The sequence below is a fragment of the Excalfactoria chinensis genome, chromosome 3, assembly GCF_039878825.1.
Source record: "Excalfactoria chinensis isolate bCotChi1 chromosome 3, bCotChi1.hap2, whole genome shotgun sequence".
Lineage (NCBI taxonomy): Eukaryota > Metazoa > Chordata > Aves > Galliformes > Phasianidae > Excalfactoria > Excalfactoria chinensis.
This window is the reverse complement of record NC_092827.1, coordinates 53,553,262-53,571,130: the sequence shown is the minus strand read 5'-3', so window position 1 is coordinate 53,571,130 and position 17,869 is coordinate 53,553,262. Positions and strand designations below refer to the sequence as shown.

The window sequence follows — 17,869 nt, the reverse complement described above, 5'->3', positions numbered from 1 at the left end:
TATTCCTGCCATTGTCAGTGTATGGGCCATAGATCCCAGGTATGGATGTTATAACTGATTTTTGGTGCAAAAAGTTGCCAAACTACATCTCCAGATGAAGTCAGTGCTGAAGAGCTTTGTAGCTGCATTTGCAGCATTGAGCAATGTGAGAGCCAAAGAAACTGTTACAAATGCTTTTTTTTTAGGCACTGAAAATGTACCAGTGACACGCTGATCCATAATCCAAAAACCTTGGAAATTACTACTGTAGGAAAAAAGAGATGAATATCAATTCTGTTGAGCACCTGCCATTTCTTGTTGCCAGAAGAAATGACAGCAATTCCCAATAATTTGCTTGAAGCAAAGCATTTCTAATTTACAACCAAAACATTTGAGCAAAAATATGTCTTAGGCATGCAGGCCCAACCTATGGATGCCGAGTCCTAAGACCACTTCAACTCACTGGTTTATGTCCTTGTGAACCAGGCTTGTGCCTAGCCCAGGGCCATTCCCCATGGGAAGTTTGGGTATGCCACCACTTTGCACAGTGTAACATTTTAATGCAGATCTGGGGGCCAGAATAAGGCCTCAGCTGGCCTGTCACTCTTCAGATCACAGGCTGCTGGCTGTGTCACTGGCGCACTGCTCCTGCTCCAAAGGCCCACATTTTGCCTAACAGATAACATTTAGATCATCTATCTTCTCAGTCAGGAAGAATTACAGAGACTATCTACAAGTATCCCTAAGTAAAATGAATATGTAAGCACAGCCTGCAAAATGATCCGCTCCTGCACCATGTTATAAGGAATTTCTACTCAGAAAAGAATCTAGGAAACACATCTCAGCAAAGAGGCTTCTTTCTGTAAGTGGTCTCAGAAAGGGAGAATCCAAATGAAAGTTCTCTCTTACAGATCAGGAAGGAAAAAGAATTACTTGAACTTGAGGAGCTGGGCAGACAACAGAAAGCATCAGAGGGTCAAAATCCCCCCAGGGTATTAGGGAAATACCAAAGTATTAAAAAAAATAAAAAGGCACAAATATCTTTAAAGTTCCCACACGAGTCAGTCACAAGAGACAGGCTGGGCATTCATTTACATATGAGCTTCAGAATGAGATGAACCACATGTGACTTCGAAGTTATGAGTAACAGGCCCGGAAAGTAGCAAAGAAAATCAAGGGGATTCAGGCATTTCAGCTGAAACCCTTCTTCTGTGCAGAGGCTGCAGTCAATGGCAACCAGAGCTAACCAACCTCCCCGCTCCCAGGTCTCCTGTCAGAAGCTGAAGATTAGGAATACACAGGATGGAGTTGGTAGGCTTGAGAGGCTCTGCCTTGATGGAGCAGACAGGTTTCAGGCTGTCTGGTTTGAAAGGATGCGGCACACAGGTCCAAAGAGATGTGGGCTAAACTCCATATGAGGAAGGTTGGAATGAACTCAGGAATGTGAGGAAGCTGTGAGAATTACAAACACTAGCTGAGCTATCTTAAAAGTACTTCAGAATACAGCATTTATGTGGTTTTAACTGGGAAGGTACCTGAAGCATGTGCTAAAGCATGCTCCTGAATGAAAAATGAAAGAGTCAACTAGGACAGAGAGCAGCTGACCAGGAGACAGGGTGGGCAGGATCACCTCTTAGGAGAGGACAGAGTCCACAGTCCCTCCACACAGGGAGGCTTGCAGACCCTTCTACTTTTCATTTCAGACTGCGGGCAGCACCTAGAATTCAGGGTGGCATGCAGTACTGCCTGACTAAGCAGAGGCCTGAAATACTGGAGTACAATTGCAAGCATCTTCATGCCATGCCAAGGGAGCATTACAGTCAGAAAGCCCCTGGAAGCATGGCTAGGTTTGGATGAACTTGAGATGAAAAGAAAACATCCCTTTCAGGTATCATCCAGCTGATCAATTAGCAACTTGCTTTTCAGGAGCTACCAAGGCAAGCCAGATGCCAAAACCAAAAAGGCAAGGGCCCTCCCTGCTGCTCCTGGTGAGAGGTGGTAGGGCTGACCTGGGCCTTTGCTCCTACACATGTGGTGAGCTCTCATGATCATCACCACCTCCCAAAGTGGCACTTAAGCCAGCTGGGAATCCTTGGGGTAACTGGTGGACAGATGGATGAAGAAAGCAAAGTCAAGTCTGCCTGGCTCAGCTTCCCTCACAGCCCAGTCCAGCCCCATCCTTACTTGGCCACACTCAGCTCTGGGAATGGGAGACTGAGTAGACACAGGAGCTAAGTCTTGATGTACACTGACCGCATGGCATCCCACAAGGTACCAAAAGGACACTGAGGTACTAAGAGACTACACAGAGATGCACAAGAAGCTACTGCCTTCTGAAAATGCTTGGCTACACAGCCTGAAACGGGGGACATCATTGCCGTGCTCAATGGTCATCCTGGACAGAAATCCTTTTGCAGTGGGTGCCACGTGCTCAACTGTGCTCCCTCTCATCAATATAAAATACCAAATTCAATCCTTCAATAATTTATTTCTTTATATCTGAGAATGTTTTTCAATCATACATTTAAGTTTGCAAATGTCAACACAAGAGTAAATATATGTAAAAAAAACCCAAACATAATAATCCTAGATGTGCAAATTTCAAGTTGCATTGTTTGAAATAATATAAATATTTTAATAACACATATATTCACATTAACATTAAAAATATATAAATTTTAACAGAAATAAGTTGAATTATTTTAACTTTTTGTTTCTTTTTTTTAAAAAAAAAAATATTATTTTTTTTTAATATCTAGAAAAAAAGATTCTAAGCTTGACAAGGAAATTAGAAAAGGTATCACCTCCAAAACAGCAGCAGCAAAACAGATACTGAAAACTTAAGAAGTATGAAAGGGGAAAAGAGTGTATCGGGCACAACAGTTAAGGTAAATTTGGTGAAGTACTGCAGATTGAAAAGTAAATGCATAAACTCCAGGAGTAAAGTCTTGATTCTAAGGCACCCCACTGCCAAGCTCCAAGCTGTTAGGCACAATGTCAGAATCACATTAAGGGTAACAGGGAAAAAAAGTGAGAAAGAAATAGGGAGTCGGGGTGTGAACAGCAGCATGTGTATTTCTGGCAGTTACAATGGAAGAGAAGAAAGTTGCTTTGGCTTCAAAACTGGAGCCTAAGATGAAAGGCTTTTGTGACTGTTTTTTTCTTCAGTTGGAGATAATTCCTTCCACATGCGAGGGGAACTGCAGGATTCACACTTTCCGTCACATATGTGTAAAAGTTGCTTTGGTAATCACATTATCTTTCCAGCTATCTTTGATTTTGGGAAGGGATCTAAATGCTGACCACTACTTGTTTTGTTTAGGATTGCAGTTTGCCAAGGGTTCTGCAAACCCAGAACCACTCACTGATACCACCCTAAACGCCTGCATAAGCTCCAGCCTTGCTGAGCTCCACAAGAACAGAAGCAAGAAAGTGAGCAAACCAAAGCAAGTTTCTTCACACAACCTCACTCTGTTTCAACTGCGAGTTATATCAGTCTGTCCTGGAGGATCTCCCTCAGCAAAGACGTGCCTCCGACCAACGTACATCAATGCAGATTTCCCACGCTGACAAGAGTAGAGTCCTCCTTCTGCATGCGTTGGGGAGGTACTGAGAAAGAGGCAGAACCAGGAAGCTCTTCGGAATGAAATGCTTCAAACTTCCAACTGGAAAGTCCAAGAATTAAATACAGCATGACAGGAGCTTATTCATGAAAGACAGCTCTGTGCAGAAAGCAACCGGCCCTCCATAGCAGTTCTTGTATGCAGTGTTTAGAGGAAGTACATACTTATTCCCATTCTTGGGAATAAACAGGAACAAGGGCAGACAGCTTATATTTCCCCCCTAGCCCCTGCTCCTAGGACTGATAAGTGTTCTGGACATAGCACCATTTCAGTTAAGGAAGAATCTGGTATCGCTTTCTTTTTCTTTACCAACTCTTCCTCTCCGCTAGCCGTAGATCTGTTTGAACTGGTAGCATTCATTGCAATAACCATTGCACTTGTTATTACCATAGTGGTCACAAGCAGGGGCTCGACAGCGTTGCTTCGGGGGCTCATCTGCAGCTGGCTCCCTGGGAACCCCCAGCTGTGCAAGCTGACCAAGGCGCTGGCACTGTTGGCACAGCTCACTGCTTCTGCAGGCCAGGTTGTTTCGACATGAAGCCACGGCACATTGTCTCTTCTGGCTAGTCAGTGTTGCTCGCTGTAGATCTCTGCGCTGTCCTGTTCTCTTGAAACACATTAAAAACACTGTCAGTTGTCATGCTGGTAGCACAAGTAGCATTTCATTTACTTTCCCCTGCGCTAACATATTGTATACGGGACCACTGGGGGGTCAGTAGCAACCACAGACAACAAACACTGCCGCAAAAAATTGCAAGAGCTTTAGGAGACTGCTTTGCAAAGCAGAAAATTCACACTGAAGCTAGTGGGCTTTCCAGATCCTAAGATGACATGTACTGCTTCTGAGGAGTACTAAATTGAGAATGAGCATTAGAAGTACTGCTCAGTTGTAGCAAGTGGAAATCATGAGATACCTTACACTAGTCTTCCCATGACACTTAGAAATTCTCATGTTGCTGCATCCTATTACACTCTCTGAGTCACTCTCACAAGGGAAAAACATGCTAAACAAGAGGAAGGTTTTTAAAGTTCATACTTACTTCAGGCTGTCTCACTAGCTGTTCTTCAGTCCTTCTGGCTTCCTGAAATCGCTGGCTCTGGGCTTTAATGAAACAGTTCTGGCAGTAGCCCTCCAGCATGGTACTACCCAGGGTGCCACAGTTCTGCTGCTGGCAAGACATGGTATTTTGGAAAGCGGCAGCTGAGCTCCCCTGTTGACCAGCTGCTGAGGAATTCCTCTGAGATCTCCTCTGGTGGTGTAGTGAAGCACTGTCTGTAATGCAAAGAAAGGATGGGGAAATGTGAATGAGCCCAAAAGATGTTATGGCTCAAAGTGACTACAAGAAGCTCCTCAATTTACAAAGAAAAAAAACAAAACAAAAAATCTGCTAGTCTCAAACACTGCAATTTGACAATCCCGATACCTCTCAGTCCCAGCACATTCCTTCAGCTTACATAAACAAAAGGCTAATACAGACTGAGCTTTACATCAAACAGCTGATTTGAGAAGATCCTGCTCACAGCATGGAAACTGGATCTCAATAAAGACGAGGAAAATCACCATTGGTTTTAGAATGCCATCTGTAATACATCCCTTCTGTCCTCCTTCATTGCATTCACATGGGGTAGTGGAAATACAGTAGCACAGAGCTTAATAGGTTAATGCACCCTATATTTCTTAATTTAATGAGGCAATCATATATTCCACAATCATTACAGTTTTCTATGTGAACAACACTCAAAAATAAGCTTTTTGTAAGCTAGCATAATAGCATAAAAGTACATGGAAAGTGTAGCACTGATGTGCTTGTCAGCAACGGAACTGTCTTGAGATAAGTATTATTTTCCTCTCACATGTGCATTCCACCCTCTGTATCCAAAGGCACTTGCCTGTGAAACAGCAGCAGCATGGAAGCTGAAGATTTCCCAACATGATTAATTTACAGACTATTTTAGGACTTAATTTTAAGCATATGCGTAGAGTATCAAGAAACATTTCAAGGTACATTATAACCATATACTCCTGTGTTACTATCAAACACTTATTTTGTATTGCCTGCACATTACATTTGCACATTAACCACAGACAAATTCCGCTTGCTCTGTTTATTGGGGAGATTTCAGTCATTACTCCAGTGTTCTATCTGTTAAACCCAGAACGGACACAGATCTTCAGATTCATGCCAAGTTTTTAAGAAGCCTCCCAAACACAACTGGTTTGCACTAACATTGATACAGCATCACTTCCCTCACCAGTTCCTAGAACTGGTCTAGCTGAGATGAAGTTTAACCTGAGAAGATTTATACCAAAACATTACTGCAGTGTAGGGTTGGAAGGCATCAAAATTGATGCTTGATTGACCAAGTTTTCCTTTCATGGAAGCCAATGGAAAGTTTGACAAGATTTCACATATCCCACACTGTTATTGCATGCCTCTCATTTGGGATAGTAACAGCCAATAAAGCACATTTTCCTCATACTGCTGCTTCTGCTACACAGTGTTTGTCACCTCTTGATCCTTCAGAGCACAGTACATGCAAAACTTCAGTCTCACCATCTGCAGCACATCTGACAAAGCACACATCTTCACTTACCATGGTTTTCCCTGTATTCAAAGAAGCACAGCGTGCAAAAGCCCTCATTCTGTGCTGTTCCAAAAAACTTGCAGCCAGGTTTCCTGCAGAGCTTACTTCCCTTCTCCTCCAAAGCGTGTGGGGCATGAGGCAGCGCGGCCAAGAGCGGCTCATTGCAGTTGCTGTTGGGAGTTTGCTGGCAGGAATGCTGAAGGAGGCTCTGTGGGATCTGGGATGGGTCAGATGTAGATCTCTGATGGCACGTGGGTACAAAACCAGGGCTGCCATTTGAAGAGTGCTCTGTAGTCCTTTTGAAACAAGTGCTGCATATGCCATTAAATGTCCTATTGGCCTTCTGGTGGCACACCTTACACGTGGCATAGTCCAAACGTCTCTGGTTATCCAAATTGTTAGTAGCAGCAAGCTGTCTGGCATTGTAGCAGCGTTCACAAAGTCCGTTGTGTTGCACATTTAAGGTGAAGGGGCAGTCTGGAGTCCGGCATTTCATGGCAGTGGTTTCACTATAGAGGAAAAGGCTAGGAGCAGTTGGGGGTGCAGAGCGAGGCCCTGTTATAGCCTCCTCAGACATCCATCCCCCAGGTTCACAAGCTTTACCACTGGACCCAGCTGCCTTCAGTTTCTCAGGTGCTGCTTCAGAGACCTGCTTTCTCCCTTTGATTCCCTGCGACCTCCGCTCAAAGCACTCATGGCAATAGGGCTGGGTGTTCACAGACATATAGAAAGGGCAGTTTGGAGTTTCACATTTCACCTGTAAGAGGGAGAGCTGGGAAAAAGACAGTTCCTGTCTGTTCCTGGAACAGGCCTCTTTTCTGGCAGGTTCAGCATGCTCCTGCCATTTCTTGTACTCGTGCTGCACCAGTTGAAAGTAATCTTCCACAAGATTTATTTCTTTGGGCAGGTTGCCTTCATCCAACCTGACAGACAGAAAAAAATAATATATATATATAATAATGTAATATATATATATACACACACACACACAAAATATATATATATGGTTGAAAAGGGCAGATGGAAGGGGAGGAGGCAAATATAAGCCACATAGGGAGGAAATGTACATTTAATACACATCCATATTACTCAGCTAGAAGATCTAGGATGTTAAACTGTTGCTGCAAATGGAAATTATTTTAGAAGCAGGTGTTCAGTGATGTCAAATAGAGACTTTCACATCTAAAGAAATGGACTCACACAGTGCTAAACGGAAGTATTCTTGAAAGGATTTTCAAGGTGAGGCTTTTCTGTCTCTGAAAGCTGTTTGCGGGAAGAATAATCGGATAACCTTTCAGAAATAAAAAGAAAATCCCCCAAACTCTAAATTTGTCTGAAGACCTGTGCTCAGTAGTTGAAACTAGAGTGTCAGATCTCCCTCTTCACCAGCCCATGCTAAAAACAACCCTTTCATACTCTAGACACAGTACTTCGTGATAAAATACATTATGAAATCTGCTCCTGTTTTTGCACTCTGGGGTCTGTAGCTACTAGTCAAATTCTTCACACAAAGTGGCCTCAGTTCAGTACATGCAGTACTAATACTTCTAGCAGAATCCCTACCCAGACCCTGAAGGCAGGGAAAATCCCACATTGCATCTTTACCATGCAATACTTTGGAGAATGAGGAGCTAGTATTGCTTGTATTACTCAAGAATCTATTGGGGCAGCAGGAGAAGCTCAATTACTACTGCATTTATCCTTTGGGTAGAAGGCCACCAAAGCAGCACAACCCAACACCACAGAGACATCACTACAGGCTGAAACGGGAGTAGCGACAGTCATAAAGGGGCAGGCAGACACCACTGCCAGTGATCCCCACATACAAGAAGCTGGTGACTGCAGCTGCTCCACATGTTACTGACTGCCAGGGGCACGAGGGCAGATGCCAACTCCTTCACTGGCCATAGCTTCCTGCCTGCTGCACCACTGCAGGAACACAGCCTTTCAAAATGCTGCTTTGAAAAGATTGCCAAATATTTGCCCTTGCACAGACAGAATTACACCACAAGCACTTAAGGCAATTTACTCTTGCATAAAGTGCAGGGCTTCCCTGTAACCAGTTCCTGGTTTTAACTACTTTCCAGCCACTTCCTGAGCAATCTAAAAGTCAATAAAAGTAAGAAAGTAATCCACTGGTTTTACTTTTTGCAAGCTGCTAAGTCTGAAGACATTTTTGCATTTGAATGTGGTTAGAGCTCATCAACAGAAAAGCCAGTATTTTTTATTGCAGAGGGTGAAGTATACTGCCATAGAAAGGAAAGACAAAAAGCACACACACAAGGCTGTCTGGATCCTACCACTACCTTAAACAACTTAACTGAGGAAACAGGAATTACACTCACTTTGCAGCATTAATTAAATGAGTTGTGCCATGATCCCAGCCTTGCACTGGAATTTCTATGACTACCAAGTAGTCTTTCAGCAGCTGCTCTTTCTCCCTCTCCTCTGCATCTGTCAGAAAGTGCACGCTCAAATCCTCAAATCTGCCTCGTTCCCTGGTGACCAGAGGGACAGCCCGGATTTCTGCGTGGAAACACAAAGATTTAGCATAGATATTTTATCAGACAAGACTATGAGATACAACACTGCTACTGAACTTTGGGGAGACAAGAGAATGGCTAGCAAGACCAATTGGTTTCTAAAGAGCACAACTGAGAGAGGAGGCAGACATGCCCCTACTACAGATCAGACCCCACCCCACTGCAATTTTAATTTCCCCACTGCATAATTGTCTTCTCACTGTTGGAAGTACCATAAATATTACCTTATTACACTTATTATATATTTTCATGGGATGATGCCCTAACATGAACTTAGAGAACTGGTACCCATTCAGAAGAAATGCATACTCTGCCATCTTTAAAGTATCTCATCACATCTGCTAGGCAGCAGCACACAGGTCTATGTCCTTCAAAGCTTTTCATGGAGGAGCATGAAAAGGAGGCCAGAGCACTGCAAAGCAGAGGCCACCTTTGGACTTGTCCCAGCCCTGATGCAGGTAAGCTGCGCTCCCTTTTCAGTTGGCATTTTGAAGACAGTCTGTAGTTTCTATTCAGATTTACAGACACAGCTGTTTCTGCTTAAATTTTAACAACATATTCCAAAGGAATCTTCTGCATCAATTTTATCTTTCAAAAGGGAAATATAAACCAGGTTGTATTTTAAACGCTTTAGCAGTGTAACAAAATTGAAGAGGCTATGCAAATACTAGACAAGGTACTTGAAAAATACCTGGCCCACTGTCCTTCAGGGTCACAAGTGGTGTAAAATGCATATTGTCGTAGCCGAGCACAACTGGATATCTGTAGCATTCTTCAGCTGGCCAAAGCAGTGGCAGGTAAACACCACCAACATTCAGAGGTGCAAAACTGGAGCCTGACTCTAAACTTCTCACAACTTTATCTATGTAAGGAAGAAAAAGAAAATCTGTTAAGTTGATGCATCTGGCAAAGAGATAAAAACATTCTGGGTACATCACAAATACTCCCAATTCCAAAACATGCCTACCTGAAAACAGCAATTAGCAAGATCAGATTACTAATAAAGCACAGACTAATGCAGTCCTTAATGAGAGATGACATGCCGAACAACTCACCTGCAAGGACGATGATTGGTCTTCTGAGGATGTTAGCAAGAACGAAGATGTGGATTTCTTCCAGTGCATTATAAGGAAGTCTGTTTCGAGCCCCAGATGTTTCTGGGGAGGTCATTTCAATGAGGTACTCCCACTCTTCCTCCCAGTTCTGAGAAAAGAAACATCCATCAGTTCAAAACCAGCCCAAAGACACAGGGGTCAGGAACCAATTGCAGTGATCAAAATATTTACATTTTCCCATTTCCTCCAAAGGAACAACATTTCTTCTCTCCACCAACAGTGGAAATACGTGAAGCCAAAAAATAAAAGAAAATCAGCAAGGCAATACTGACAAGCATTCAGGAAACAGCACGATCCTTTAGGCCTCCTTACCCGGGTGTCAAAGTGGAGTCCTGTTTGCACAAACTCCTGGGATTTAATAGCCTCCCGCTGCCAGCGCAGCTTGAAGTTCCGTGTGTCAATCTCCTTGAGTGCACTAAACAATGTCTTCCTTAATACGAGGTCAACATCTTCAATACCCCACATGTACTGTGATGCAGCATGCATGAGGCAATTTCCATCGCCTGTATAAAAAAAAACAACACTGTTTTTAAATGGCTACTTAAATACAACTTCACCAACACGTGAGATGCGGGAATACACAGCACATATACATATTCCATGTGCACTTCTCTCTAAGTGTCTGCCAGAGGGCTTTTCACAAGCAGATCACAACTAAGAATGCTCTGCTCAGGAGAATAAAGCAAGTTGTTTCCTCTCCCTCTGGTTGTCCCTTCACTGGTCAGTAAGCTGTCACTCAGCAGTGGTAGGAAACTTGCTCTTTATTTAACTTGGACAGATACCACAAACTAAATTTTAGGTTGATTGCAAATGTCAAGCATAGTTGAAATAGCTTTTAACACAATTGAGTCACATTAAAAGTATAACAGAAGTGTAAATCCCCTTCACCAATGCTTGCACTAATGTATACACCTGATGGCACAGGGCTGAGAAAATGGAAAACACTAAGAATATCCTATAGTAACAGCAAGCCTTGCTTCCCCTGACAAGGGCTGCAGTGATAGGCTTTGCTCGGAGGAGGAATTACAAAGATTGAGAGACAGTGAGAGATTTATGTAAAGCAATTGTAGGAACACCTCTTGCCTTCCTCTCAGTACTGACAGATGTATGCTGCACTGCTGAATGCTTAAAGGACTGCTTTCCTAAAACAAAAAATTAAGATTCGCTAAATGAAAAACAGTGATTTGTTTTCCATTCAGACAATCCCTTCCGTTGAAAGAGTCCTTCCTACACGTAGGAAGGAAAGCAGGGATCTGTAGTTTCAGAGGGGAGGAACTGAGAATCAGAGTGGTTAATTAACTTAATTGAAAGGCACGACAAAGTATGCCCCTATGGCCGGGGTTCAAATTCTCCTTCTACTCATCCTCTTCAATAGTCTTTTTAAAGGGAAATATCAATAATCATTACTGTCATAGAATGTCATAGAACAGCCTGGGTTGGAAAGGACCACAATGATCATCTGGTTTCAACCCCCCTGGGTCACTGACCACTAGACCAGATGTGGCTGCCCAGAGCCACATCCAGCCACGTCATGTCATTGCCCCAGATGCACAATTAGGTCTGGTGTTTAATACAGGGAGAAGCAGTTTTATCTAAAGTTAAAAAAGTGCAGTAATTTCCCTGGAATAGAGGACATAAACTATGATAGAACTATAAGATTTTTCTCACGTAGCTGAGTTAAAGAAGAAAAGGACCACCACCACTCACACACTTGAAACCATGCATTATGCATCACTGTGGTGCTGAGGGATATGATTTAGCAGAGGGTTGTTAGAGTTAGGGTACTATGGTTAGGCTGTGGTCGGACTTGATGATCTTCAAGGTCTTTTCCAACCTGGGTAATTCTATGATTCTATGAACTCTAGTAAGTCCCTGCATGAACACTTCTCCTACTTTTTCTGATGCATCAGAGAAAAATCTACAACAAACTCCATAGCCTGAACAAGCTATTGCTTGAGAGGTACTTCGCCCTTTATAAACTGTTATGGACTCTTTGCACACCAGGTTCCTTACACTGTCTTGTGGTTTCTGAATGACATCTTGCACAGCTTACCTAAAGACTGCAGCCTGCTTGTATGAGCTAAAATAAATAAATAAATAAATCAGGGAGCAACATATAATATAGAAAAACTGTCTGGGTTTCCTTCTGAACAAGACAGATGAGATATTAATCCCAGTAAAATTTTCCCTTCACAAAATCTAGAGCAAAGATAAGATTTTTCTTTTTTTTTTTTCTTTTTTCAGAGCCGACTTTCAGTTCTTTATTGAGAAGCAGCGCACCAAATTCCTTACACAGCACTTGGAATTCCCCAGCACTATTTGACTACCAGTTGAGCAACAGTCGTACTTTTTGTTCTGCTGCCCGCACAGCTGAACGGCGAAGCCTCCCTCGGACTTTCCCGGGGGTGTGGCTGGGTGAACTGGAATGAATGCCTATTCATTATACAAGTGAAATGGCCGCAGCCAATAGATGATGGAATTTTTTGGCGTGTGTTGTTTTTAAAAGAGCAGTTTCCATTTTTGTACCGCCTACCGCCTTTCCTCCTATTCTCCCTGCACACGTCCACAAAGAAACGTGCAGCGATTCTAAAGCTGGGGTTTTTCTTATGCCGTGAGCTCACGTACGTATTAGGTAAAAATATATGTTAAAAGATCCGACAGGAGAATCTCTGTTTTGAACTAAGAAAGAACACGCATATCCCTTAGAAAAACCCATCAGTGACTGAAGGAACTAATGTATTCCTCCCACACCTACGAGTTATGCAGTTGAATGCTTTTAAAACACTCTTCACACCACATGGAGGGAAAAAAAAAAGCCCACATTTATATTCCCACTCACTTGAATAACCTTATTATCTAGGCTAGCACAGGGCTCCTCCAGGCTTCCATCCCGCTTTTCAGGGATCACTCCTTCAGCCCAGTTTACCTTCCCCCTCCTGCTAAGCTGCAACTACTCTGCATAAACCACATGCTCACAGAGCCACTCCTCCCTCCTTTCCATGCCCTCAGCAACCTTATAGCACAGAAGCCACACCACGTGCTTTGTACTGGCTGTGTGAGGTGTAGTGGGGAACACAAATCAACTTGACTTTGCCATTCCTAAGCCAGCCCCAATATTTTAGCATCCTACATACTGGAACACCTACTCACAGATGCAATCTCGGTCCACAGATTTGTAATACTGGTTGTACACTCCCAACACAAGGACCTGACACAATGGACCCCATTCATGGAATATCCTGTAAGCAGAAGCAACTGCCTGCCCAGTCAGTACTGAGCCCTGTAGAATTCCTACTACTATCAGATGTGGGGTTCCTAAACCTACACACTTCGCTGCAGGCAAAACCTATTTACATTGACCATTTCCATGGGAGATCTGTTACAGCATATCTCTCGGAGCAAAGCTTTGAAGGCTCCACATATGGAGCAATGCCACCTTCATGGGACTTGCCAAGCACTGGATGCTGTAGCTGAAATCCCAGTCCTGGAAGTTCAAGATTATGCGGCCTATGAGGGCACTCAACTGCAGCCAAATGCAGATGCAGCCCACAGAGCTCACCAAAATTTCAGTGCTTCTATTACAGTGACAGAGATGTACATCTGGATTGGGCTCTGCAAGGTCAGAGCAGTTGCATCTACAAGGTGATTCTGTTTTTATGGCTTTTGTAAAGCACAGTTGTGTACAATCAGACAGGGAAGAAAAGACTGTGGTCTAGAAAGACAAGGACTATGTGTATATAAACAGATCATAAAATAAACACCCAATGAGCACGATGCTGGGACTTGGCTGAAGGTCCACCACACCCACTGTTTCTACAACCAGCATCACCCGCTCCTTGAACAAAAAAATATCTATTTCCCATGTTCTTGGAGTCATTGCTCTCCCTGTCTACATTCCCAGTTCAGGGCTTTCTATACAGCAGAGAATCCTGAGTCTGAGTTTGCGGCTGCATGATTGTAACTCATAACTGTTACCAAATCTCTCCTGTACCGAATGTGAAATCCCAGCAGTTCTCACGGTCATGTGCTAAATTTGCCTGCTTGATGATATGGCTTCTTGTATCCTACAGAGAAATGTTTGTACCACCTCTATTTCATTTATAGCACCTGACACAATAAGCATAAAGTAACCCTAAAGTGAAGCCCTATAACCAGCACCTGCCCTTGAGAGAAAGGACCACCAGTATTTGCTGCCTGAGGCACGTGGAAGAATGGCTGTCAAGCCATAAGGAAAGGCAGAACCTCACAGACCCTGTTAGGTAGCTGAGCACCAGGGAGCTGGCTGTGTGCAGAACTAAGCCTGCTGCAAGTAAAGTCAGCTTGGTGAAACTCTACAAGGGTGCTACCATCTGGCCTGGTTATACAAGGGAATAAATCCCTGCTGCTCAAAGCATCCCAAGCCTCCACCTGCCTAGAGTTAAGGGCTGACCACTGCTTCTAATAGGAGAGCTGACACATGGAGAGTCAGGCCCGTGGAACAGCAATGGACAGCACAACAGTGTTCTCGCATGCTATTTTTCTCTGGCGTGCCAGAAGTTACTGATGTTATGAAAATACCCGGGAAGTTTTCAGGCCACTCATCACGCCATCAGATGGGCAGGGGATTGCTACAGACTCCAGACAGCATACCACACAGAGAGAATTTTAGCTTACGCAACTAAGATAAAAGGGCAGATCTGTATTATCCACTTTAAAATGAGTTCAAAGACCTGCTCACAACTTACCATTAGTTTTCAAAGGCACAAGTCTCCTGACCTCCATACACCAGTTCAGCTTCCTCTGGCGCTCCAGTGAAGTCTGGGTGGCTTGGTCAGTCAGGGCCTTCTGAAGTGTTTCCCGGAACTGAGGGCAAAACTGGCACATTCTGAACATTTCTATAGTGTATCTGTGCATAGTCCTGAAGTGGTGAATTATTCCACTGGGGGGTTTGACCAGATCTTCAGGTGTCCTCTCTCTAATCTTCACAGCCTTCAGCATATTGCTCTGATACAAAGCCTGAGGAAGGATGTGTTGGGCAGCCATGTTCCTAGACACAAATCTGAAATGAAAAAGTAAAGTATTCTCTTACTGACTTGCTAATTGCCCTTGCTCTGCAAGGTCTGCACACATTGAGAATATGCTTCCATGCGTGGAATTCTAGTTGCTGTTTTGCCTGTAAGTACACAGAGTGGATGACATCCACTGAGACTTATACCAATTAATATTGTTAACGTTTACCTCTGTCAGCCTTTCTGCATTACACAGAGATAACTACTGAAGAGCTTGTCCCACCCATTTATTGTGATCATTTATTGAACTCCTGAAGAGAGTTCATTCCTCACTAAGACGATTACATCATTGTACAAAAAAAAAAAGGCACTTAAATGAAAGCAAGGAAAGAAAAAGGCAAGATCAAGGGAAGGGAAAACTATCTTGGAAACTTGACTAATTGATAATTGCACACTGTAACACCATATGAACCTGCTGAACTTTCAGCACGTTCCAAACTCTTGTTTTGATGACATGCCAAAAAAACAGATAATGTCCATTTCAGATTACTGCAGCTCATGCAATCTGATAAGTGATGCTGGTATAATATAAAAAGAGCCTGGATATCACAGCGTGCTAGATTCTGTCCCATACTTACATTGGCTGGAGATGGTAAAAGAGGTATTAGTGGCAGATCAAGCACTCAGGGCCAGACCTGTGTTACTCTTCTTGAGGCTCCTGCTGTTTTGTGAGCAGAATAGCACTGCAGAGGTGCTCGTGCAGTGTGTGGGGGAACAAGCTGTGGTGCCACTATTACTCAGTGGTAAGTCAACATCGCTGAAAAAGCATTTCCACTTGGCTCAAAAGCCCCAATATTTTTCCATAGTGGGACAAGCAGCATTTACTGCATCCCTTTCTTCAGTACCACTGGCCTGATGGGCTACAGCAGGAAGAACAACAGAAAAAAAGCCAACCAACCCCATAACCTCGAAGTATTTGTAGTCTGAAATACTCATTCTGAGCACACTAACTCTGTGGCTCGCTGCAGCCAGATGCAGGGACCACATTCACACATCCCTCCTGTGCATTGCAGTAACACCATGAGCTATTATTTTTATATGGAGAGACTTCGTGCTGTCCATGTAGACTACTGCTCTGCTCACAAAGCCAGATTTCTATCAAGCAAAATGAAGGTTTGCATACCTAACATTTAGAATCCAGTTGGTCACACCAAGAGCGAGGATTACAAATTTAGGGACAAATACCAAATCATAGGTATAAATCAAGACCTTGATACATGCCATGCCAAGTATAGGGTGACCAGAAACAAGAGAAAGCTTCCTAACAGCTGCTTCTCATCTATCCCTAACCAATATACTTTCACACACGCCACTCACATAAACCATCCGTACATTTAAACGTGGGATTGAGGAATGACATATAAACATATTAACCTGTTTAATAACCACAGCTCTGCTTTGCTCAGAGATGGCCAGAACACTGAATTCCTAAGTTACGTAAGTAGAGTCATTGAGTCAATGAGTTTTTTTACCCAAATAAAGACTTATCAGATGATTAATCATTACTGGCACGGACCCTTGAAGTGGTTATTTCCAGCTTTAGGTAACAAAAAGTACTGAGTCTACAGAAGCGTTCACTGGAACCGTGAATTCAATGTTCTGTTCTATTCTACGGGCACATTTTCCCCTCCAAAAGTGGAAACTACTGTTTGCGGCAGTTACCTCAAACATCAATCAAGGCAAAAACAGAGCAACTCTGACTATGAAAAACAAAGCAATGAAGCAGCTCAGCAGCCACAGAAGCTGACAACTCAAAGCACGTTAAGGCTGTACTGGCTTATGCCGCGCTGTGCTTCACTGCACGGCCACCCTACGTGGCCTTTAAACATGTAATTACTGAGCTCCCAGGAAAAGAAAAAAGCTGCAAACAGCGGAGCGCACAATTCCCCACCACATAATATGGAAAATGCTGGTCTTGGGAAACCCTGCGTCCCGTTCTGAGATGAGGCAGAGTCGCGCTCCAGCTCTGTCCCCTAACCGAAGAAGCCAAAGGTAAACCCCTGCCGGCCGAGCACTGCAACGAGCCTAAAAGCCTCTTGCAGCCTCCAGCCAGGCCTCGCAGCCGGCTGGACACGGCGCTACTGAGCGCAGCCCGCCGCCCCCTGCTCTTCCTGCAACCCCGGCCCACCGCCAGTCAACAGAGGGCACAATTCCACCGCTCGCCGCGGGACTGCTAACAAAACTTCCACAATACCGTGGGGCAGCCTCTCCCCGCCCGAGCAGCGCTCACCTCTCGGCCGGCGGGCTCCTCCGGGCGCTGGGTCGATCCGCCGGTAAATGCCGCTCAGCAGCCGGGCCGCGGCGGGGGCACACAGTCAGGCTCGACCGCCATCAACGAGCGGCCGGCAGCAGGCCCGGGTTGACCTGGCCGCCCTCGCGTCCACCGCCCCCTCCCCGGTACGGAGCTGCTGCCGCCGCTGTCTGTGCTGCGGAATGAAGGGCTGAGCTCAGCCTCTTGTTTTCTTTCCCCTTTCTGTTTCAGCGCATGGACAGGAAAAAAAAAAAAAAAAAAAAAAAAAGAAAAAAAGACAACAACAAAAAAAAACCCCAGCGGGGATTTCCACCGTCAGCGCTTGGGACTTTCCGACATGTGACAACAGCAGCGCCGGCATCGCTTGGCTCCACGTGCGGCCGGCAGGGGGCACCGAAGCGCTCCCTCCTCGTACAAGCGGGCTGCGGCGCGGTGCCGTTGGGAGCGGGGCAGCTCTCTTTATTGGTGGGTGCAGCAGCGGAGCCAGCCTGCCGGGACAGCAGAGTGGCCTGCAAGGCGCTGGAGCACGGGGTGGTAGTATAAGGGAGGCCTGTGCGTGAGGCAGTGCCCGCACAACCGCAGCGCACTGTAAGGGCAGTGAGAGAGGCTCAGTGTTGCCCTGCAGCTGTTTCTTCTCTCCTTTATTTAAAGGTTATGTTCTCTCAGTACATAATCACATAGCTCCGTACACTAGCCTGTGTTTACAGGTTCTCATCCAGCCCTG

The 17,869-nt window shown here is 44.5% G+C and overlaps 1 protein-coding gene across 1 annotated transcript; it reads right to left on the bottom strand.

Moving 5' to 3' along the window:
- Window positions 1-2,760: 2,760 nt before the first annotated feature.
- TNFAIP3 (TNF alpha induced protein 3) lies at window positions 2,761-17,526 on the bottom strand. Its single transcript, XM_072332413.1, has 9 exons — window positions 17,125-17,526; window positions 14,571-14,884; window positions 10,159-10,349; window positions 9,787-9,934; window positions 9,423-9,593; window positions 8,534-8,714; window positions 6,198-7,111; window positions 4,643-4,875; window positions 2,761-4,209 (listed from the first exon to the last, which is right to left on the bottom strand). The coding sequence occupies exons 2-9, from the start codon at window positions 14,866-14,868 to the stop codon at window positions 3,928-3,930; spliced, it is 2,418 nt and encodes an 805-aa protein (XP_072188514.1). The 5' UTR covers window positions 14,869-14,884; window positions 17,125-17,526; the 3' UTR covers window positions 2,761-3,927.
- Between the last annotated feature and the right edge of the window lie 343 nt (window positions 17,527-17,869).

Bases quoted from the DNA above. Each gene is read 5' to 3' on its own strand.
- TNFAIP3 (XM_072332413.1), bottom strand. From the start codon at position 14,868: ATGGCTGCCCAACACATCCTTCCTCAGGCTTTGTATCAGAGCAATATG. The intron at 9,935-10,158 runs GTAAGGAGGCCT...TTCTTTTCTCAG, and splicing joins GACTCCACTTTGACACCCGG to AACTGGGAGGAAGAGTGGGA. The intron at 4,876-6,197 runs GTAAGTGAAGAT...TTTGCATTACAG, and splicing joins TGAATACAGGGAAAACCATG to ACAGTGCTTCACTACACCAC.